General features: G+C 48.6%; 1 protein-coding gene across 1 annotated transcript in view; it reads right to left on the bottom strand.

Annotated features, from left to right (window-relative positions):
• The window catches only part of ADGRV1 (adhesion G protein-coupled receptor V1), a 2,003,619-nt gene that overhangs the window by 717,798 nt on the left and 1,260,701 nt on the right, over positions 1-25,120 (bottom strand). The window contains exons 79-80 of the mRNA XM_069225272.1: positions 5,449-5,633; positions 2,165-2,414 (exon numbers count right to left, since the gene is read on the bottom strand). Coding sequence (XP_069081373.1) covers positions 2,165-2,414; positions 5,449-5,633 — 435 coding nt within the window. The remainder of the gene's footprint in view (positions 1-2,164; positions 2,415-5,448; positions 5,634-25,120) is intronic.

Raw genomic sequence — 25,120 nt, 5'->3', positions numbered from 1 at the left:
TGCTCACATCCAAGCCTCTATGTGCACCGTTTGGCTCCACTACGCATTTTCCAATTGGAGAGCCATCACTTGCTCAGGCAGCTGGAAACTCCAAGTGGCATTTCTAAATTAATAATTTAAAATCTGACCTCACTATTAATGAGGATTTAAATTATAATTCAAAAGAGTAGAATAATTATTTTTCTACCTGTTTTAAATCCGAATTTAGCATTTAATAAATGCACTAATGTAGACAAATGATTCCATATGGCAGCAGTCAGCCTTGTTAAACTGAAAATTGTTTTGGGGAAATTTCACTGTAAGGACCTCTTCACCATTAATGTCCACATGCGCTACTTCTAAATATCTGCACCCTGCCATAATGGGCAATATGGCCTACACCTAGGTGAAAATAATATTTAAAAGAAAAGTTTAGGTCAGTCAAAAGGGGTATTTTCACTGGTCAAATTTACAGTTTAAAGCTGCCACAGCCAAGATACCTGTGTGCAGCTATCAGGCTGAAGAGTCTGCACCCGTGCTGTTATACCAGCTGACAGCTTGCCTCGTGTTCCACGCTATATAGTGGGACGCGCTTCCCACTCACCCAAAGGGCAGCAGTGAAGCCAGCAGACCACTGCGTTCACCTATAGCTGACCCACTGGTGCAGTCTCAGGAGATCCTCTCCCCGGGGGTCACGATGGAGGACACCATAGTTCTCCTCTTCTCATTCCCAGAATCCTTTAGGAAAGATACATGGTTTTTTTTCTACCCTATCCAAGATGAGGCCTTTCATGTGTGTCCCTTGAAACCTTCCCAATCGACATCATTCCCTGAGGTAACTTCCTTTCCTGAGGATAGATAAGGGGTTAGATTTCTCCTCATCCTTGGGTTGCAACACTTCTTTGCTCCAGTTGGTGTGTTTCCCCACTCCTGTTGGTGTTTTCTTGTTCCTAAAGGTGGCACCTTGCCTCAGCTGGGTGTTTCTCACTCCTGTTGGTGGGTCTCACCTATCGCCTGTGTCTCTGGTTATACTCATGAATGCTGCTTGTTTCTGCTGCACCCAACTTCTCTTCCTTGTCATCCTTACTGACTTTGTTGGAGGTTTTTCCAGTTCTGAGTTTTTCCTCTCTTGGGACTCGTTCTGGGAGGAACTATCTGCTTAAGTGCTCAAAACGTCAGAGGCATCAAGGCTACTGGAAGGGGTCGCCTTTACCTCTGGCAGACCAAGACTGTCAAGAACTGGGCCCTAAGATCTTCTATCCGTCCAAGGTCTGCAAACAGAAGTTCTCCGTCTGAGAGATCTGACACTTGTGCCCCTCACCCTAGCTGCACTGCAGTGGCCTTATCTTAAAAGGCAGACATTAGCAGGAAAACATGTGCAGTCTTATTTACCATGAAATGAATGGGAATGAGACGTCTTGTGGGCTAAATGGGCAGAACCCATTTGCAACACAGTAGAAATAGTATTAGCACATTCTCTACCTCCAAGCGCTTTCCTGTAATTGAGGCTCTAAATCGTGTGCTCACTGTGCCACAGGTACTAAGCTATAACCGACTGATGAGACCTAATCAAAGCAAAACCAGTCTTTGGTTACTTGTGTTTTGGTACAGGGAGGACCTGGCCTGGCAGTGGGGCCTTGATTATTTCTATTGGAAGAGGGTCAAGACTTATTTGCATATGGCTAGGTACAAACTGAAATGTTATGCTGAGCAAAAGAACAATGTGTTGGGGTGCTACCCCAAGTGATTGCCAGTGATAAGTTAAATTGCAAACATTGCTCCCTATCACCTTTTGTGTGTTTGACATACAACCTAAGTGGCAAACATTTGTCCAGGCATAGGTCCCGTGTTCACTGTGACACCTGAACAAAGTATACCCAACTGGTGAGCCTAAATCAGGGCAAAACCATTCTTGGATTGCTTGTGTTGCAGTTCAGGGAGAGCCTGGCCTGGCAGTTTGGGCCAGAATGCTGGTACTGGTGCAGGGTCAAGACTGATTTAAATATGGCTGGGTTCAAACTGAAATGGCATGGTGATCAAAAGAACAATGGGTAAAATCACATTTAGTTGACAAAAACAAAGACTATTCTGATTGGATCCATAAATTAGCAAAAGAAATTCACATATTAACAAATACCATGCAGTTTATGCTATACAATGTAATTATAGCTTTTACTATTCCTACCTTGCCACTGAGTGCAGTTTTCTTATTATCAGTTAGGAACCACTGTTCACTGCTGTACTCTGTGAACTGTATGATTTTACAGTCCTCTTCTCCAGCAGCAGGAGGCACAGGAGGAACCAAGAGTAAGCGCTCCGGCACTTGAAGGAAGTCTCTATTTTTCCCTTCAAACTTATGCCCATTGACCTGCTGGGGATACCAGTTGAAGGCACTTATTGCAACATAAGGGCAGGAATCCAGGATAGTTTTATTTCTGTTGAAGTAAAGATAGAATAAATCATATCACACTAATATTCACTTATGATTAAGGATTTGCCCATGTTATATAGCAATTCCTCAAGTTTGTGAAATTTTCAGAAGTAATAAATCTATTAACAAAGGTTTTCTCAGGAAAGTAGCCCTTGTAGACAATATATGTTAATATTTCTTCTTGGTGTGCATTCTCACCTATCAAGGACAAAACATGGAAAAAATTTACATATACGTAAGTCTACATTTTCTATGCTTAACTGAACAGATATCTACCTATGTGGTACATATGTCTTCAAGATATGTAGATGTTGAGTTAGGAATAGCAAATCTATGCCTCCCTATAGTTACTTACCTTTCAATAGTTTGTGCTTCAATATACTGTCCTTGATATTTTTGTCATGTCGCGCTTGCAGCGCTGCCCTGGCGGACAAAGAGCACTGGCACCACCAGGCTGTCTACCGGTGGCAATCTAGCGGTGCCAGCGGTCAGACCGTGGTGCTTTCACCACGGTCAAAATGTGGAGGCCAGGCCGCAGCATTGGTGGCGATCTGATCACCACCATGGTCCTGGATGTCTCATGACTGCCAGGGTCATAATAACAGCCAAAGTGTACAATTTAGATTTTTTTTGCAGAAATACCATTTTAAGATGGCAACTGCATTATGGCACATACATCGGCAGATATCATGGCTTTTTTCACCATTCTAAAGTGACTAACAGCCTTTTTTGGATAGTAAAATAAAAATGAAAGATATAGGGGATCATTATGACTTTGATGGACGGAAAAGCCCATTTGCTGAAATGCCAACGGGCAGGTTGCCGTCAGTACGGCCGCCTTCCCGTGGCCCCATTATGAGTTTCCCGCTGGGTCACTGGCCCAGCAGTAAATGGCCTACAGCTTTGTCTCTGGCTCATAATAGAGCGATGGGACTGGCCAGGGGGATCCCTGCACTGCTCATGTCAAGTGTATGGGCAGTGCAAGGGCCACCTGCGGCCCCCCATCTCCGCTAGTCATTTCATGGCAGCGCTACCACCATGAAACCGCTGGCAGAGATGGGAATTCTGGGAGAAGGGCGGGTGAGGACTGCCAGCACTGCCACACCATCCTGTGGTGGTAGAGTGGCAGTGTTGGCAGTCTGACTGCGGCGCTACCACAGTGGTCGTAATGTGGCGGTCGGGCCACCACATTGGCAGGAGTCCGACCACCACCGAGCCCCTGGCGCTCTTAAGACCACCAGGGTCTTAATGAGGGCCATAGTGTGCAGTAGCGCAAAAAGAGAAGCGAGAGGTCTGGAGGCAGTTTGCAGCTGTCATGCACTCTTGAAAACAAGTTGCCAAGAAGCAATGCTCCTTAGCTATAGCCCTGTCTGCTTTGCATTCCCTTGAAAAAAAATCATTTTGACACTCTATATGAGGCTCTATAAAGTAAAGCAGAGGGGTAATATGCTTGCTACAAAGAGTGTGAAGCTTGGAGATAGCCTATATCATGATGCCTTTGAAGATGGCCAGCAACACTGATAATGGCACAGTGTTGTCCCACTGGAGCACCACTTTTGAAAGTGCAAGAGAGCACCACTCAGCAAATAGCTGGCACCGAGGGTGGGAGGAGTGCAGGAATGCAGATTGAGTGCTTGTTTGTGAATTAAAAAAAAAAGGTTCTTGAGGAATGAAGTAGCTAGGGAAAGGACACACTGGCCAGTGCCAGTCACAATTGACCATAAGGTGTACTTTGTCCTAAATCCACGTGAGAGTAGAAAACAGGAGGAAGTGAAGTGAAATGGGATGTTCTGGCCAATGAGAGGCATGGACAGCAGAGCACCGCTGAAATAGATGAATGGTAAGTTTAAGTAAGTAAAGGGAGGGTTCTAAGCCCCTCTTAAGTTTTTTTCATGTACAAAAGGCCTCCCAAGCACAGCACACAAGCATGCACCATGTAGGTGAAACCTAAAAATGTGGCAACTGCTCTGTCTGCACCCTGGAATCACGGCATAGTCAAAAGAAGCATTGTTATGTAGAGAAAACACTCAAATAAGGACTGGAACATTTGGAAATAGTAAACATGTTTGATTATCTTTTGTTCAGTTATGTGTAAAATTCTATCTACAGTTAAATGTGAGAAAATGGGAGACAGTCCTTCCTAATGACATAGAAAGCACACTATCTAAAGGCCTGGTGGGCATTCACTCAGAGCAGCAACTAAGGGCCACCATGCAAAGCAGCTTCGGCAACCCTGTGGGCACAGAATTTTTAAGTAATAATAAAAATAATGGTCGGTACCTGAAAGCAATAATTTCCATCATAAACATCTGTCAGGAAAGGCAACAGGCAAGTGAAGGAGCCAGTCGCTGACAAAGAGGGTACAAAACATTGGGGTCCATGAGTCTTTCACCTGTACAGTGGTGTATCAATGGTGCCAGGGGCCCTACTGCAAACAAATAAGGTGGGATCTACAATCCCCTGGTGTGGTAGTAAAAACACAACTTTAATTACGGTGCAGTGGGTCCCCGCAGATCCGTGGACCCAGCGCCACTGCACCTTTAGCACAACTGATAGCTGAGCCACTATGACTACCTGAAAAGTGACCTTGAAGAAGCCTTTGATTTTAAAAGCTCACTTGGGGAGCCAAAATGTTCAATTAGGTTGGGTCTATTTTAATAGGGAATAATATCTGAATTAAATTACACACTGACAGATGTGACAGAAAAACAGTGCTTTGTATGGCAACAATCTGGAAATTCTGAAATAGAAGGTTTCAATTTGATTGCTGTAAATCGTGGAGTAACTGTGCCAGTGCTAGCAAGATATGTAGTTTTGCGTTTGGTATGTCCTTAGCAATCGTTCTTTATAGATTCTTAGTTGGATCTTTGATAACAAATAAACACAAATAAAAGATTATTTAATCAGTGGACATAACGGACAGATACCTTTCCTATAAATGTAAATGAAACACTTTTCAAATGCTGTTTTATAAGCTCTGCAGACTGAACCTGCTGAACGATTTTAAAGTATGCACATATTTTGAAAATGAACTGTACCTTTCGCCAGAGGACCCACAGTTGAAGCCCACCGGAAGGGAAAAGGCATATCTTTCAGCCATCTCAGCGAGGTGGCTGTAGCCACGGGTATCTCTGCGGCTCGGGTTTGCAAGGCTACAGAGCACGTCATAGAACAGGAGACGGCTTTTCTCACTCAGAGGCTGTTTTTCACCTTCAGCAGTTATCTGAGAAAAAAACGATAGAAATCAGTTGATTACCTCATAGCACCTCAAGCTCAGGTTAACACCGTTTCCGACTGGAGAAATGCAGACCTGCACAGTACTTAAACTATTAAGCCTCAGATAAGGGGTTCCTAACCTGGGTTCTCCGGACCTCTGGGGGTCCACAACACCTACTCAGGGGATCCCCAACTGTTTGGTAAATTAAATAATATTAGCAGATGTATAAAGTGCATATACATGGAAAACAAAATGTTAAATGTTTAAATACTCTGTGAATGCAGAAGAATTTGAAATTGGAGGCTGATTCATGAGAGCAGTGAAGGTACAGAAAACAAAACCTCCTATGGACGATTGGTAGCCTCAACTGAAGCACTGTTGAGCATTGAGAAAAATACATCATGCTTTAGGACCAAGTTGTCCTCACACGGCTGCATGCAATTTTGGTCTGTTCCAGCATACTGTACGCACAGCCAATAAAAGCACATAAGTGTGGCTGTCAGTCAGTTATTTGCCTGCAAAGAACCACCCACTCCGAAAGCACATGAAGCTACGTGGTTCCTCCAAAAAAAAAGACCAAATAAAGGAAAAAGGAGAACGAACGCAGAAATAAATTAAACAAATAAATGCAAGAGAAAAACACACTGGTTCATGAAGGCCCACGCACATGTGGCAATCAACTTAACACAGAAATAGGCCTGTGATAGCAGCATTAAATTAACCCCCAGAATGCAGGCAGTACTAGGCCACCCTTGTCCTGAACCACAGCTCCCCTCAGGCATGTGACAGACCAGAGTCCACCACATAAAAGAAGCGCCCCACATAAAGCCACTCAACAAAACCTGGCCGCTTCTCTCCACGTCAGTGAGAAGACCCTCCACAGTTCAACTGCGATGCACCTTCCCCGCGGTCAGGGGGCTGTGCTGCATCCAATGCGGTGATAGTGTTGGTTCGGCGAGACATGCCTTTAAGTTCTGCAAGGACCTATCACAAACGACAAAGTTGTCTGTGGCATCATGACCACAGTTCCCCCCATAGAGCCATTCATTGCTGAGGGCACACCCTCATCACGACTGTGTTGAGTGTCTCCATTTCTATTTTGAAGGCGCTGACAGCGGCAGAACTATGTTGTGTCCTACTTCTACATCTAGGAGGCAAAGATATCCACATGATCTATAATGCACTAGTGAAAGCGACCCCAAAGATATATGCTATGCTGATTACAGCCCTGAATGCACATTTTGAACCTCTGGCAAATAGGGACTATAAAAGATTTGTCTTCAGGCAAACCCTCCAGGAACCTGAAGAATCACCTGACACATTTCACAGACAACTCAAAGAGCTTGTGAGCACATGCAGCTTTTATAGTGAACAGGAAGATATACAAGGCCAGATCATTCAAGGATGCTGGTCCACCAAACTCCTAGAAACCATACTTCAAGAATCAGGAAAGTTGCTCTGAGACAATCTGAGCCTCGGAGGGACAAAAGAACTATCCTAGGCAAGAACCTGTCAACACCATCAAAATCACAACGCACCTCTGACACCTTAAAAAGGTCCACTGAACTGAAATGAAGAGGTCATGCGGATATTGTGGAGGTCAAACCCACAGACAAAACGACTGATCAGGAAGAGGCAGAAAGTGAACATCTGTGGAAAATATAACCACTTTGGAAAAGTCTGCAGATAAACAAAAGCCTACGAAAGAAACTGTTCAAGTGTTGGTAGAAGTCACCAGTGAGCCAGAAGACATGGACTATGATGTTGCAGAATATACTGTTCACCCAGTCTTTGCAGTCGGGCCTACCAACTCGGCATGGCACCCAATTCCCCAGTAAAAGATACAAATAGAACCCCACACCATCACTGCAACAAATGACACAGGGGCCTTCATAGACCTCATGTCTACCGACACCTACCACGCGCTAGCAAGGCCAGTGCCGCTCAACAAAGCCAGAGTGAGAGGTTTTGCACACAGGCAGTCACAACCCCTGCCTATGATTGGAAGCTTCAAACCGACAGTGTCCCACAGTGGCATGAGCATTGAAAACACCTTTTACATAACTAACAGAGGTCACGGCATACTAGTCAGTGGCCACACTGCTGAAACCCTGAATCTAATCTCCTATACATTTGGGATAGAAGTCGAGGAGCTGATGAACATCCTGGCTGAGTTCGAAGATGTCTCTCAAGGGATCGGTTGCTAAAAAAACAAGGAAATAAAGTTTCACTTTGATTGATCCATACAACCTGGAGCCCTGAGGCATAGATGTGCCACATTCCACCTCCAGCTAAAATTGGAAGAGGAGCTAGAAAAGCTTGACCGAGCTGGTATAATTGAAAATATGAATTTCTGAATATGATGTAATCTCAGGATCATGGCAGGAGGGGGCGAATGACAACTCACCTGGTGGTGCTACAGTTCCAGTTTTATATCCTTCTGTAGTCCTGCCACCAACAGGGAAAATGAACACCAGAATTCTCAAGGCACTGGCAAGGGGGGGGTGGAGGAAAATTATTCTGTCGGTGCTACCGTTTTAGATACCTACCCTCCTGTAACGTCACTATTGAGGGGAGGTGCTAAGGCCATCATTATGGCATTGGCAGTAAATCCCACTTACTGCCATGCTGACTGCCGCCAACTTACTGCCACCGCAGTGGATATCCGTTCACCATATTATGACACACATACACCAATCCGTCAGTATTCAGCCACATACACAAATCCGCCACACCAAAGGTCAGTGATAAACTGGCGGTATCAAAACCCACACCTTTAAGCCAACAGAACAATGCCCATCACATTATGACCTACGCTTCACCACAGCGGACATTCAACGGCGGTAAACCATACCGCTGCCTCAAAATGGAGACCCACATACAAAACAACACTACATTGGACAATTCAAACAACACACACCTGACACCCATACACATACTGAACCCACACACCCACACAACTATAAAACACCCACCCACATTACCCACAAACATTTATGACTACAAAGCATTGCCACGTGAGAGACATCAAGACCACAGACCCAACTAGAGCCACGCACTATTCACACCTATACACCACTCACACCCCCCAAATCACACACCCCAAAAGACTACCCAACAAGCCCTCACCTACACACCTCACACAACATCAATGGCACCACAAAGACACCCCCGTTTCACAGAGGAGGAGCTAAGGGTCATGGTGGAGGAAATTATCAGGATAGAGCCACAGTTATTTGGAGCACAGGTGCAGCAGATATCGATAGCTAGGAAGATGGAGCTATGGTGGAGAATCGTAGACAGGGTCAACGCGTGGGACAGCACCCAAGAACTAGGGATTACATTATGAAGAGGTGGAACGACCTACGGGGGAAGGTACGTTCCATTGCAGCAAGACACCAGCTCGCTCTACAGAGGACTGGCAGTGGACCCCCACAACTAACAGAATGGGAGGAGCAAGTCTTGGAAATCCTGCATCCTGAGGGCCTGGCTGAGTAGGAGGAGGACTGGTCTCTGGTAAGTTAACTCTCGACTACTACTACCCTCCTACCTGTATGCCATCACATACCCCCACCCTCACCCTCACCCCCATCACTCCACCACTTACCACATACCCCACCATCACATCTCACTCATCCCAATGCCAAGCCCTGCATGCTCTACCAATGCATGGACACCACTCATAGCCCTGCATGGACACTCATCACTAGAGCATGCACACTATAGAGAATTAACTATCCCACCATACACCAACATACACAAGTGAAAGCTGCCAGGGCAAATACAACCAAAGAGGCCAAGCCACAGATGCACAATATGTTAGACACAGAAACCATAACACATCATTTACATCCTCACAGGTACCCCCAGCCAATGTGACCAGAGAGGAGGTGGCAGCACTATCCAGTCCCCCAACAGAAGAGGCCCACAATGATGACAGCAACTCTGGTCTTCAGTATCTGGATGACCTACCTAGCCCATAAGGGACCTCTGGACAGCTGGTTACCCAGGCCCAGTCACACACCACCACAGAGCCTCTACCATCAGGAAACACCACCACAGCACCCACCCAGCGTACTCACACCTCTGCCCCCAGGACACATCAATCAGCAGTGAGTCCACTGCTACAGGGACCCCAGGCCACACCTCATATTCAAGACAATCAGGGACCTGGGGTCAGTGGCAGTGGGCACATGCTTCAGGGGACAGAGGAACAGGCCAACAGGGAAACTGGGAGGAGTGCTGTGCGCCAGGGGAAGGACAGGCCCAGGGAACTGACTCTCCAGGAGGCATTTGCAGAGATCCTGGGAGCCTATCAACATTCCCAGGACACAATGGGTGGGATCCTGGACATTGTACAGGAGAACAGGCGGCTGCAGGAGGGACAGTACCAGGGGATCAGGGAGAACTTGCAGGCCATTGACAACACCCTGATCTCCATTGCAGGGGTGCTGGCAGACATGGCCAACATTATGAGAGAGGGAGTCTCACACCAGCCAGACATCTGAACAGCCTTCCACCTCCCCTGCCGCTAGTGGCCAGGAGGCTCCACCACAGGACTCACAGGCCACCAGCACCCCTCCCCCTGCAGAAGGTGAACCACCCTGCAAACGTTCCCTGCGATCCAGACAGAAGCCAGAGACACTTGCCAAGACCCCAGCCAGCAAATGAGACTGTCCTGATTGTCACCCTTGTGTCCCACTCAGTTACCCTGTCCACCTTGAACTGCCATTGCTCCCCTTCCTATGTCCCCATGGACAATGCACCTGTGCTACAAAGAGACTGGAACAATACCCTGGACTTTCCTCCATCATCACCCCATCCCCTTTTTTTCTTAGCACTTCAATAAACACCCTTTAACAAAAATCAATTTGGAGTATGTCATGTTTATCAATTATTATGTATTCATTGAAACAGGTACAAACATTTTAATTAAACTGTACAGAAAATGAGCATAGATTAATGACCTGTAGCTGACCAACATCTACAAAGTGAATTGCCAGAGAGAACAGTACGTGGGCATAGAAGTGCGAAATATTAGCATGCCAGTGACACAGACAATCAAACAAATGTCATTGAAATGCGAGGTAACACTGTCCTACCTGTGCCATTGGAAGTATTGTCTGATGACAGATGTTCTGTTGTCCTCATCCTCACTGACCACAGGGTCCACTGCTGGCACACAGCCTTCTCCAGCCTCCTCCTCCTGCAGGAATGGGGCATGGCATCTGAGGGCCAGGTTATGCAACATGCAGCATGCCACCACTATCTGGCAGACCTTCTTTGGTAAGTAGCACAGGGATCCACCTGTCAGATGTAGGCACCTGAATCTGGCCTTCAGGAGGCCAAAGGTCCTTTCAATTATCCTTCTGGTTCGGATATGGGCCTCATTATAACATTCTTCTGCACTTGTCCTGGCATTACTCACAGGGGTCAGTAGCCATGATAGGTTGGGGTAACCAGAGTCACCTGAAATATTGAGGGACAACATTTAGCCACACACTATCCCATATGGCCCACACCATACCCATACATCAAAATCTACTGGGTGGGAACCAGGGCTCATCTATTAGCCACACCATGTGCCTCTGTAGTTGTCAGGAATAAAGCTGTGCGCGGTCCAGGTCCCGCTCGAAACTCCGCTGTGCGTATTTGCGGCGCTTCATGCGCACCACTTGTCATCCCCTCTTGTTCTAAAAGTGGTCATCAGCGTTGCATGCCCTGTGGTAAAGCTCATGTAGCTGCAGGGTCAGGACATTGGTGGACAAGATGCACTTATCAGTGCTATTTTAGAAATGGACTACAATTCCCAGGTTTCTAGAGGCAGCGGCCATCTTGGGGTGTGGCAGGCATATAAAGCCCAGCCACACCCAAGCACATTGCTCACTATTTTGAAGACTTTTATGCAGTCAGACCTCGTGGGGGTTCATCTGAAGAAGAGCAGATTGCCTGCATGGCAGATTGACAGTAAATCGGAGTATCCTTGTTTCCATGGTGAATTCAGATACGAGTAGGTCTTGATGAGCCCAATCTTGAATGGGGTTGTTACTTCCATGAGTAAAGTGCCCCTTAGCACAACGAGCAAAGCGTTTTCAGGTCGAAGAGTAAAACGGCCTTGGCACGACGATCAAAGTGCTTCAGATCACGGCAGTAAAGTGACCCTTATCACAACGAGCAAAGCGCTTCAGGCCACATTTGTAAAGCACCCTTGGCACGACAATCAAAGCACTTCAGTCCAAATGAGTAAAGCGCCCTTGGCATAGGAATCAAAGCGCTTCAGTTCACATGAGTAAAGCGCCCTTGGCACGGGAATCAAATCGCTTCAGTCCACATAAGTAAAGCGCCCTTGGCACGGGAATCAAAGTGCTTCAGTCCACATGAGTAAAGCGCCCTTGGCCCGGCAATCAAAGTGCTTCAGTCCACACGAGTAAAGCGCCCTTGGCACGGCAATCAAAGCACTTCAGTCCACATGAGTAAAGCGCCCTTGGCACAGCAATTAAAGCTCTTCAGGCCACATGAGTAAAGCGCCCCTTAGCATAACGAGCTTAGCGCTTCAGACAAAGCAAGTAAAGGCGCTCTCTGGAATATTGAGCAAAGCGCTTCATGTATAACAAGCAAGGCGCTTCAAGTTCAATGAGTAAAACTTTCAGGCCTAGGTAGTCAATGTGAAAACGTTTCGGAGATAAGCAAATTATAGTTTCATTGTTTTTTGGGAAGCATAATATGTGAGATACATATTTAAGTCTTTGAGAATATGTAAGATACATATTTAAGTCTTTGAGAATTTGTAGGCTGAGGTCAAACATTTATGTTTATGAATGTATAGTAGTTACATGATTGATATTCAGAGTATGTCCATAGTCCAAGGCTCTTGCCATCTCTAGGTTCAGAGGTTGCAGTTTGTTCTTCTTCCATGATTCAAAGAAGGGGCTACACCCAATTCACAAAGGGTCTGAATCTGATATCACAGAGACGCCTTTATTCAAGTCTATTGGTGAGTTATACTGTTAAGAATGAGTATATGCATATTTGTTCTAACCTTTTCTTTTCAGATCTCTCTCCCTGCAGTTCCCTACCTTAATTTCCTTCCCCCCGCCCGGCTTCATCATAACTCTGTGCTATAATAGCTTTCTGAGTTGGTGACGTCGGGAGGTGGGCCTTTTGTTTAGCAGCGTACAGATCCAGAGGAAAGGGCACTGTGACAGAATAGTGAGCCCACAAGTTTATATTTTCCTCTTGGTCCGTACGTAAGCTGTGCAAAATGGCCACTTTAGACACACTTATGCAAGCAGTCACTCAAATGCAAAGGGATTTGACAGACTCAAAAAATGTTACAGCTGATTTAGTTAATTAAGTAACCCAGTTATAGAGTAAGGTGGATGGTTCTGAATTTGAGTCTCATCCTCTGCTTTTCACACCTACTAACATAGCTTTGAACGTGCTGACACAGACTCCTCTAGCTGCACCCGAAAAGTTTTCACGGGACCCCAATAAGGTTCATTTTTTTCTCACACAGTTTGAACTACATTTTACATGCCGTCCCAGTGCCTTTCCGGATGCACCATCCAGAACTGCATTCCTTATATCATATCTGAATGGTGATGCAGCTACTTGGGCAGTGCCATTAGTCCGATTAGACAGTCCCCTTTTGTATAATTGGCGTCGTTTTGTAGAAGAATTTGTAAAGGTATTTGACAGGCGCGCAATAACTATGTCTGCAGACAAAGAGTTACTAGAATTACGCCAAGGAAACAAAGACTTGATAACATATTTGTCACACTTCAACCGGTTAGTAGTGGAAACCGCTTGGCCAGAAGAAAAAAGGTCAACAGTATTTTATCAAGGGCTAAAAGATTAACTGAAAGACGTATTGGACCAATTTGAACCGCAACCGGAAACTTGTACTGATCTAATCAATCTAACCCTGAGGATAGATCATAGACTCTCAGAGAGAAAAGGAGTAAGGAAAAAATGGGAAAAAACCAACTGGCGAATGGAAAGGTCCAAACATCTTCAGTTGTCCTCAGATCCTATTATAGAACCGATGGATATCGGAACTGTTCGCCCATCATTGACCAAAGAGGAGAAAGACATGGACAGTGTCTGTATTGTGGAAAAAAACGGTCATTTCGTAAAAGAATGTCAAAATTAACCCAAAGGTAAAATTTATCCAACATTTGTGACAAAGAAAAAGATAGTGATTGCTTTGGAAAATTCACAGGAAAACTAAAGTGCCCAAGAAAAAACGAAGGGGACCTCTTGGGCAAATTGACAATCCTTTCAGTGTGTTCTTGCACAAATCGTTATGTCAAACATTTTCGAATTTTAGTACAACTGACTGTACAGGGAAAAAGACATTGGCCCTCATTACAACCCTGGCGGTCGGTGTTAAAGCGGCGGTAATACCGCAAACAGGCCGGCGGAAAAAAATGGGATTACGACCGTGGCGGAAACCACCAACATAGACAGCCACTTTAACACTCCGACCACCACGGCGGTAGAAACAAACAGACACATTCTCTCAAGTGGATAACAGTCTCCACTGGTTCTGGAGGGGGCCTGGTGCCCAGAGTGCTTCATCCTGCCAAGGACTGAGGTACTGGATGTATCTCTCCACTGGTTCTGGAGGGGGCCTGGTGCCCAGAGTGCTTCATCCTGCCAAGGACTGAGGTAGTGGATGTGATACTCCACTGGTTCTGGAGGGGGCCTGGTGCCCAGAGTGCTTCATCCTGCCAAGGGCTGAGGTAGTGGATGTATCTATCCACTGGTTCTGGAGGGGGCCTGGTGTCCAGAGTGCTCCACGTGCAGTGTGGCTGGGACAATTCCCTCACCTGGGTGTGCGTGCCATGAGATTTGCGAGGTTCAGGTAGCATGATACGCCATGGAGGCAGCGACATACCCCACACTGCTGCGGCTGCGCCTTCCACCTGCAGGTGTAAACAGTGATGGAAGTAATGCCTCCTGGAAGCTGTCCAGGGTCCAGGAACTCTCCTCCAGCCTCAAACGACTGACCACTGGGGATGGTAGCCATGTCAGTGGTGGTGCCAGTGTCCGAGGACGCCGCGGGGGCCGGTGGCGGTGTTTGCAGCGGTGTCTGTTGCGGTGGTGCTTGCGGCGGTGCTGGTGGCGGTGACTGGGTCAGCACCTGCAGAGGGACACAGCAGGACGTTTCCTGCAGCCTCGGACGGCTGCCCACTGGGGAAGAGGCTGGGGAAGAGGTGGGGGACTGTCGCTGAGACTGTAAACGTGCCAGGGGCAGTGCAGGTGGTGGTGCAGGTGGCGGTTGCGGTGGTGGGGCAGCTAGCGGTGTTCGCCGTCGTACAGGTTGGCGTGGTCGTGGACAGAAAGTGTGACACTGGTCCCTCAGTCGGTGCCTGCATGCCCTCCCCATACCTGCTCTTCAGCTTTTGGCCCTTCCCCAGTTTTGATGGTGCCGCAGTTGTCTTGCCACTATCCCCTTTGGTTTTTGCTGAGCCCTTGGAGGCAGGTACTTTCGGCTTCTCCCCCTGGGATGTGGGCACCTTTTTCACCTTGGCAGGTGGCGGAATGTTCTTGCCCTCACTTCGTGGCACACTGGCAGTCTTGATGTATGGCGCACTCCATGACCCTGAAGTTTCTGGCACCACTGTGGCTGGGACTTTGGTGGCTGAGGTGCTGAGCTGTGACCTGGAAAGCCTGGCCCTAGGGGAAGGATGGGGGGGGAGGTGGAGGGAAGAGGTCAATGTTAGCCAGGAAGAGTTCTTTAGACACACTGGGACGGGAAGATGGAGGGGGTTTGGGAGTGGACGTAGAGGTAGTGGTTGTAGGAGGTGTACGTCTACTGAATTTGGGTGAAGGTGCATGGGCCGGAGGCTGTTGTGAGGTGGATGGCTGTTGGGTGGGTGTGTGCCTGCGTTTGTGTACTTTGGGAGGAGAGCTCACTGACACACTGGGAGAGGACACTGGGGATGTGTGAATGGTAGTAGGGGTGGTGAGTGCATGTGAGCGGTGTGTGGTGATGGGCGTGTTGGTGTTGGAGGTAGTGGCTGAGGATGTATTCCATGCAGGTGTGAGCAGAGACAAGACAGGGAGGGAGGAGGAGAACGTGGAGGAGGACACAGTGGAGGCAGTGGATGTTGCTGTGTCTGCATGGGGATGGTGCTTGTGTGAGTGCCTGTGGGATGCGTGGTGCTTATGTTTGCCATGTCCACTCCTGTGTGTTGATGAGTGTGCATGCTGGTCTGATGGTGTGTTTGGGATAGGCTGAGGTACAGGGGATTGGGTCTGGGTGGAGGAAGTTGGAGGTTGGAGGCTGGACACAGGGACAATGGCCGCCATCAGTGCTGAGGCAAGAGCCTGAAATGCTCTCTGTTGGGCCGACTGCCCAGAATGAATGCCCTCCAGGTATGCATTTGTTTGTTGCAAATACCTCTCAACACCCTGGATGGCATTCACAATGGTAGATTGCCCAACAGTGAGGGATCTCAGGAGGTCAATAGCCTCCTCACTGAGGGCAGCAGGGCTGACTGGGGCAGGGCCTGAGGTGCCTGTGGCGAAGGAGATGCCCACCCTCATGGGTGAGCGGGCACAGGACGCACGCTGAGGGGCTGCTGGGAGGGCGGTGCTGGTAGGGGGGGTGGTGGCTGTACCTGTTGATGCGGTGGGCACAGAGGTGCCCGCCACCGCAAGGGAGCTCCCATTAGAGGAGGAGTCACTGTCACTGCTGTCTGCTCCTGTTCCCGCCGTGGAGCTCCCCTCGCCCTCCGTCCCACTGGTGGCTTCAGACTCCGTTGTTTCGCCCTCCAGGGCCAAGTGGGTTGCAGCTCCCTACTGCTCCAGTGCCAATGCTCCTCCGCCTGATGATGAAGAGTCAGCTGAATGAGAGTGTACTCACCCCCTTGTGGCTGCTGTGATGCCCTCAAGCGCCCATCCAACTCCAGATAGGCCACCGCCAGGATCTGGAACATCAGGAGGGTCATGGTGCGATGGGCACCCCTCCCATGTTGGGAGGCCATCCCCAGCTGGGCCTCCGCCGTCTTCTTTCTCCAGCGGCGCAGGTCCTCCCATCTTTTACAGCAGCAGGTGCTCTGTCTTTGGTAGACCCCCAGGGTCCGGACGTCCTTGGCGATGGCATGCCAAATACTCTTCTTCTGGTGGGCGCTGACCTAGAGGAATGGTAAAGGGAGAAAGGAAATTACTTACCCGTCCAGACCGTCATACTCATTGCCCCCCAGTTCCCACCCTTACCCTGATGCACATACACTCCCCATCCGCACATGCAGGCGTCAGCCCTCCCCATGTATCTTCCATCCACACCACTCCAAACAGGTTTTGCCCATGCAGCATGCTCACAGTGTACTCACCTGTTTGTCTGGAGGACCGTACAGTTGCGTGTACTGGGGGAGGACCCCATCCAATAGTTTCTCCAACTCCTCCGAAGTGAAGGCAGGGGCCCTTTCCCCAGACACATGAGCCACCATTGCTTCCAGACTGAGGTCACAGCAGCACTTGCAGTGTAAGTCCTCCCCTGTTCAAGGTCAGGTATCAAGTGAGTGAAAAGACAGAAAATGGCCGTCACGTCCACGGCGGTGTGTGCCGTCACCGCCAGCGTACATCTTCATTGGCTCCTGGCACCCTTAGGGCCCAATGTTAACCAATGCAGAATTGCGCCGCGGTCTTTGACCGCCCACCGCAACGTGTACAACTCCAGCGCAGTTACCTCATATATCCTTGTCCCACCTTACAGGTCTCTGCTCGCTGTTCTACTCCATTTGGCACGTCCGCTGCGGCAGGTGATGAGATGGTGGCATCCTCCGGTGTACAGACCCCAGGTGGATCTGTCGACACTGGAAGAGAGACACATCCTACTCACATCCAGACTTGATCGTGCAGCAATCCAGGAACTGTGTGCCCAGTTGGAGCCGGACCTGATGTCAGCTATCCGCCATCCCACAGGAATCCCCTTTCTAGTGCAGGTCCTGTCTGTACTCCATTTCCTGGCCAGTGGGTCTTTTCAAACAACAGTGGCCATGGCATCAGGGATGTCCCAGCCAATGTTCTCTAACGTGTTGTCCAGAGTGTTGTCTGCCCTGCTGAAACACATGTGCAGCTACATCATTTTCCCTCAGGTGGAGGATTTGCCCAAAGTGAAAGGTGACTTCTATGCCCTGGGACATATCTCCAACATCATTGGTGCCATTGATGGTACACATGTGGCATTTGTACCCCCCCGCAGAAATGAACAGGTGTACAGGAACCGGAAGAGCTACCATTCTATGAATGTACAGATGGTGTGTTTGGCAGACCAGTACATCTCCCATGTGAATGCCAAGTATCCTGGCTCTGTGCATGACGCTTACATTTTGAGGAATAGCAACATCCCTTATGTGATGGGCCAACTCCAGAGGCACTGTTTCTGGCTAATAGGTGAGGCCAAGGTCCCAATACAGTTGACATAGGTGTCTGGGTATGGGGCTGTCCCTAAGGGTTAGTGTGTGTCTAACAGTTGTCCCTCGACAATTTCAGGTGACTCTAGTTACCCCAACCTGTCATGGCTACTGACCCCAGTGATGAATCCCAGGACAAGGGCAGAGGAACGCTACAATGAGGCACATGGGCGAACTAGGAGGGTGATCGAATGCACCTTCGGCCTCCTGAAGACCAGATTCCGGTGCCTCCATCTGACAGGTGGTTCCCTATACTACTCACCGAAGAAGGTGTGCCAGATTATCGTGTCCTGCTGTATGCTGCACAACCTGGCTTTGCAACGCCAGGTGCCTTTTCTGCAGGTGGATGGGCCAGATGATGGTCTTGTGGCAGCTGTGGAGCCTGTGGACAGTGAAGAAGAGAAGGCAGAAGAAGAGGACATCGACAACCAAACCACATCATCATGCAATACGTCCAGTGAGACACAGGTAAGAAGATGCCACTGCTTCCCACATCTCATTGTATTGTTGGAACTAGCAAAAGTGTATCATTTTCATTTAGTGTATGGACCCTGACTTGTCACTTTGACTTTCCATTTCACAGATGAAGGTCCCACTTTGTGCCATCTGCTATGTTTACTGCTGGCCTACAGTTGTATTACATTGGTATGTGAACAAGTAAATTGACATTTCTATATTCCATAGTTATTGCAATTACATATTTGTGAAAGCACAGACTGACTACAGATTGTTTTGTGATTGAAGTGTGTTTATTCCTGTGCTAATAAGTGGAGGGGGTTGTAAATTGGGCTGGGGGATGGGGGAGGAATATCCATGGCAGAGTCCAGTCTATTTGTTTCACAGGTGCATTGTCCAAAGGGGCATAGGAAGTGGAGCAATGGCAGTTTAAGGATGGACAGGGTGACATAAGGGGACAGAAAGGTGACATTCAGGGGGGTCTCATTTCCTGGCGGGGGTCTTGGCAATGTTCTTTGTCTTGTTCCTGGATCTCAGGGACCGTTTGCAGGGTGGTTCTCCATCTGCAGGGAGTGGGGTGCTGGTGTCCTGTTGTTCCTGTGACGGTGCCTCCTGTCCACTAGCGCCGGCGGAGGTGGAGGGCTGTTCATCGTCCAGGCTAGTGTCAGGGGCACCTTGTTGTGCCACTGTGTCCCTCCTGGTGTTGACAAGGTCTGCCAGCACCCCTGCAATGGTGACCAGTGTGTTGTTAATGGACATCAAGTCCTCCCTGATCCCAAGGTAGTGTTCCCTCCTGCAGCCACTGGGTCTCCTGAAACTTGGCCAGTACTGTTGCCATCGTCTCCTGGGAATGATGGTAAGCTCCCATGATGTTGGAGAGTGCCTCGTGGAGAGGGGTTCCCTGGGCCTGTCCTCCCCCCTGTCGCACAGCAGTCCTCCCAGTTTCCCTGTTATCCTGTGCCTCTGTCCCCTGAACCGTGTGCCCACTGCCAATGCCAATGCCACCAGGTCCCTGATTTTCTTGGGTTGGTGGGTTTGCCAGGGTTCCCTGTAGTGGTGGACACACTGCTGATTGACGTGTCCTGGGGACAGAGGGATGGGCCCGCTGGGTGGGTGCTGTGCTGGTGTTTCCTGAGGGGGGAGGCTCTGTGTTGGCTTGTGACAGTGTCAGGGGAACCGACTATCCCAGATGGGCTGGGCTTGTCATCTTGATCCAGTTGTGCAGAGCTGCTGTCATCACTGGGGGCCTCTTCTGTGGGGGGACTGGATATGTCTGGCACCTCCTGTCCAATGACGTTGGGTAAGGGTCCTGTTGGGGTGTAAATGCATAATTATTGTATCTGTGTGTGCCATTGTGTGCAATGGGTGGTTGACCCTCTACTCCAGTGCTTGCATTATTGGTTTGGTCATTGTGTGATTGGTGATTTTGGGGCATGAGTGAGTCTCTGTAGTGGACATGCTTGGGTGATGGGTGTCCATGCATTGGAGTTACATGCAGGGCTTGGTTTTGGGATGTGTGGGTTGTGTTACAGGGGTGTCTGTGGGTTGTTGGGGTGAAAGGAAAACGAGTTGCAAAATGAAAAAAATACCGAAACCATTTGGTTTCGTTTTTTTCAGAGTAGGCATAGGACCACTGCCTGCTCTGAAAAAATATTTTTGTCGATATTCACAAAGGGGATGGGGTCCCATGGGGACCCCTTCCCTTTTGCGAATAAGTTACCACCAGTGTGACACTGGTGGTAACTGCGAGTTGCTTTGCGACCGCATTCGCGGTCACAAAGCAAGTCTGAATTGCGATGCGAGTCGCAAATAGGAAGGGAACACCCCTTCCTATTTGCGAGTCGGTACCGAATGGGAATGGGAATGAGCGTTTTTTGCAGTTTGCGCCATGCAAACGGCTTGCTACATCTGGCCCTTAGTGTCCTGGAAGGGATACGAACCGGAAAACGACTCATGGGAACCTGCAAGACATGTCCATGCACCATGTTTGGTGCGACGCTTTAATCTTCTCCATCCTGATAAGCTGGGCCCTGGACCACGCTTAGGAGAGGGGTGTAATGTCAGGAATAAAGCTGTGCGCGGTCCAGGTCCTGCCCGAATCTTCGCTGTGCGTATTTGCTGCACTTCATGCGCACCACTTGTCATCCCCTCTTGTTCTAAAAGTGGTCATCAGAGTCACATGCCCTATGGTAAAGCTCATGTAGCTGCAGTGTCAGGACATTGGTGGATGAGACGCACTTATCAGTGCTATTTTAGAAATGGACTACAATTCCCAGGTTTCTAGAGGCAGCGGCCATCTTGGGGTGTGGCAGGTCTATGAAGCCCAGCCACACTTAAGCACATTGCTCACTATTTTGAAGACTTCGATGCAGTCAGACCTCATGGGGGTTCCTGTGAGGAAGAGCAGATTTCCTGCATGGCAGATTGAGAGTAAATCTGAGTATCCTTGTTTTCATGGTGAATTCAGATATGAGTAGGTCATACTCGTAGCAGTAAGGTCTTGATGAGCCCAATCTTGAAGGGGGTTGTTACTTCCATGAGTAAAGCACCCCTTAGCACGAGCAAAGAGGCCTTGGCGCGACGATCAAAGCACTTCGGATCACGGGAGTAAAGAGCCCCTTAGCACAACGAGCAAAGTGCTTCAGGCCACACTTGTAAAGCGCACTTGGCACGACAATCAAAGCGCTTCAGTCCACATGAGTAAAGCGCCCTTGGCACGGGAATCAATGCGCTTCAGTCCACATGAGTAAAGCACCCTTGGCACAGCAATCAAAGTGCTTCAGTCCACATGAGTAAAGCACCCTTGGCACGGGAATCAAAGCGATTCAGTCCACATGAGTAAAGCGCCCTTGGCACGTCAATCAAAGCACTTCAGCCCACATGAGTAAAGCGCCCTTGGCACGACAATCAAAGCGCTTCAGTCCACATGAGTAAAGCACCCTTGGCACGGCAATTAAAGCTCTTCAGGCCACATGAGTAAAGCGCCCCTTAGCATAACGAGTGTAGCGCTTCAGACAAAGCAAGTAAAAGCGCTCTCTAGCATATTGAACAAAGCACTTCATGTATAATAAGCAAGGCGCTTCGGCCCAACGAACAAAGCGCTTCAAGTTCAATGAGTAAAACTTTCAGGCCTAGGTAGTCAATGTGAAAACGTTTCCGAGATAAGCAAATTATAGTTTCATTGTTTTATGGGAAGCATAATATGTGAGATACATATTTAAGTCTTTGAGAATATGTGAGATACATATTTAAGTCTTTGAGAATTTCTAGGCTGAGATCAAACGTTTATGTTTATGAATGTATAGTGGTTACATGATTGATATTCAGAGTATGTCCATAGTCCAAGGCTCTTGCCATCTCTAGGTTCAGAGGTTGCAGTTTGTTCTTGTTCCATGATTCAAAGAAGGGGCTACGCCCAATTCACAAAGGGTCTGAATCTGATATCACGGAGACGCCTTTATTCAAGAGTCTATTGGTGAGTTATACAGTTATGAGTATATGCATATTTGTTCTAACCTTTTCTTTTCAGATCTTTCTCCCTGCAGTTCCGTACCCTAATTCCCTTCCCCCCGCCTGGCTTCATCATAACTCTGTGCTATAATAGCTTTCTGAGTTGGTGACGCCGGGAGGTGGGCCTTTTGTTCAGCAGCGTGCAGATCCTGAGGAAAGGGCACTGTGACAGTAGTTGGCCCATCACATTTGGGATGCTGCTATTCCTCAGGAAAAAGGCATCATGCACCAACCCACGATACTTAGCATTGATGTGGGAGATGTACTGATCCGCCAGGCACACCATCTGCACATTCATAGAATGGAAACTCTTACAATTTCTGAACACCTGTTCATTCTGGTGGGGACAAATGCTATATGTGTTCCATCAATTGCCCCAATTATGTTAAGGATATGTCCCATTGCATAGAACTCAGCCTTCACTGTGGCCAAATCTTCAACCTGGGGGAAAACAATGTAGCTACACATGTGTTTCATCAGGGCAGACAACACTTTTGTCAGCCTAATTAAGAACATTGGCTGTGACATTCCTGCTGCCAGGCCCACAAGCACTTGGAAAAAAACAGTTGCCAGGAAATGGAGAACTGATAGCAGGATCCCAGTGGGGTGACGGATACCAGATATCAGGTCAGGCTCCAATTGGGCACACAGCTCTGTGATTGTGGCCCTGTCCAGTCTATAGTTGAGGATAATGTGCCTGTCCTCCAGTGTAGCCAAGTCCACAAGGGGTCTGTATATGGGGGTATATCTCCATATCCTAATCATCCACAGCAGTAGGAATCTAAGAGACACAAGAGTGAGGAGCCGGTCACAAACTGAACAATGGAACAATGGAGCTACAACAGACCTTTGCATCCTGTGAACTTGTAATGGGTCAGTGTGATATGTCCAGTATGTCCTAATATCACTAGTGACGCAGCAATTTTCAAGGGCCTTGTCCCCCCCCCCAAAAATGGTGGCCACCTGTCCTGTGTGGAGGGACAGGTGGAAGTGAGGTAATTCCGCTGGCGTTGTGCGCCATTGCAGGAGGTTATAATTGGGCCCTATGGGGTACAGTGGCCAATGTTGATCTACGCTGGCAGTGACAGTATGCACTGCTGCGAACGTGACCGCCATTTGCGACCTGATTCCTCACTTGCTACCTGACCTTCCACAGGAGAGGACCTAGACTGCATGTGCTGCTGTGACCTGTGTCTGAAACCTACCATGGCCCGTGCGACTGGGGAAAGGGCTCTAGCCTTCACATCGGAGGAGTTGTAGAGACTAGTGGATGGGGTGCTGTATGGTCCTCCAGATCAACAGGTGAGTACATGAATGTATAAAGTTGTGTGTGTGTGAAGGCCTTGTGTAAGGGAGGTAGGTGGATGTCCTCTTGGTGGCGTACAGGTTGTGTGCTGGGCCATGTGTGTGTAAATGTGTTGGAAAGGGTTATGGTGGGTGTAGGAAGTTGGCTCTGTATGTGCTATTTCAAAGTAAGGAATAGCATGCACAGAGTCCAAGGGTTCCCCTTAGAGGTAAAATAGTGGTAAAAATAGATAATACTAATGCTCTATTTTGTGGTAGTGTGGTCGAGCAGTAGGCTTATCCAAGGAGTAGTGTTAAGCATTTGTTGTACATACACATAGACAATAAATGAGGTACACACACTCAGAGACAAATCCAGCCAATAGGTTTTTATATAGAAAAATATATTTTCTTAGTTTATTTTAAGAACCACAGGTTCAAATTCTACATGTAATATCTCATTCGAAAGGTATTGCAGGTAAGTACTTTAGGAACTTCAAATCATCAAAATTGCATGTATACTTTTCAAGTTATTCACAAATAGCTGTTTTAAAAGTGGACACAGTGCAATTTTCACAGTTCCTGGGGGAGGTAAGTTTTTGTTAGTTTTACCAGGTAAGTAAGACACTTACAGGGTTCAGTTCTTGGTCCAAGGTAGCCCACCGTTGGGGGTTCAGAGCAACCCCGAAGTCACCACACCAGCAGCTCAGGGCCGGTCAGGTGCAGAGTTCAAAGTGGTGCCCAAAACACATAGGCTAGAATGGAGAGAAGGGGGTGCCCCGGTTCCGGTCTGCTTGCAGGTAAGTACCCGCGTCTTCGGAGGGCAGACCAGGGGGGTGTTGTAGGGCACCGGGGGGGACACAAGCCCACACAGAAATTTCACCCTCAGCAGCGCGGGGGCGGCCGGGTGCAGTGTAGAAACAAGCGTCGGGTTTGTAATGTTAGTCTATGAGAGATCTCGGGATCTCTTCAGCGCTGCAGGCAGGAAAGGGGGGGATTCCTCGGGGAAACCTCCACTTGGGCAAGGGAGAGGGACTCCTGGGGGTCACTTCTCCAGTGAAAGTCCGGTCCTTCAGGTCCTGGGGGCTGCGGGTGCAGGGTCTCTCCCAGGCGTCGGGACTTTAGGTTCAAAGAGTCGCGGTCAGGGGAAGCCTCGGGATTCCCTCTGCAGGCGGCGCTGTGGGGTCTCAGGGGGGACAGGTTTTTGTACTCACAGTCTTAGAGTAGTCCTGGGGTCCCTCCTGAGGTGTTGGATCGCCACCAGCCGAGTCGGGGTCGCCGGGTGCAGTGTTGCAAGTCTCACGCTTCTTGCGGGGAGCTTGCAGGGTTCTTTAAAGCTGCTGGAAACAAAGTTGCAGCTTTTCTTGGAGCAGGTCCGCTGTCCTCGGGAGTTTCTTGTCTTTTCGAAGCAGGGGCAGTCCTCAGAGGATGTCGAGGTCGCTGGTCCCTTTGGAAGGCGTCGCTGGAGCAGGATCTTTGAAAGGCAGGAGACAGGCCGGTGAGTTTCTGGAGCCAAGGCAGTTGTCGTCTTCTGGTCTTCCTCTGCAGGGGTTTTCAGCTAGGCAGTCCTTCTTCTTGTAGTTGCAGGAATCTAATTTTCTAGGGTTCAGGGTAGCCCTTAAATACTAAATTTAAGGGCGTGTTTAGGTCTGGGGGGTTAGTAGCCAATGGCTACTAGCCCTGAGGGTGGGTACACCCTCTTTGTGCCTCCTCCCAAGGGGAGGGGGTCACAATCCTAACCCTATTGGGGGAATCCTCCATCTGCAAGATGGAGGATTTCTAAAAGTTAGAGTCACTTCAGCTCAGGACACCTTAGGG

The sequence above is a fragment of the Pleurodeles waltl genome, chromosome 1_1 (genome assembly GCF_031143425.1).
Source record: "Pleurodeles waltl isolate 20211129_DDA chromosome 1_1, aPleWal1.hap1.20221129, whole genome shotgun sequence".
Classification (NCBI taxonomy): Eukaryota; Metazoa; Chordata; class Amphibia; order Caudata; family Salamandridae; genus Pleurodeles; species Pleurodeles waltl.
This window is presented reverse-complemented; position numbering and strand designations above follow the sequence as displayed.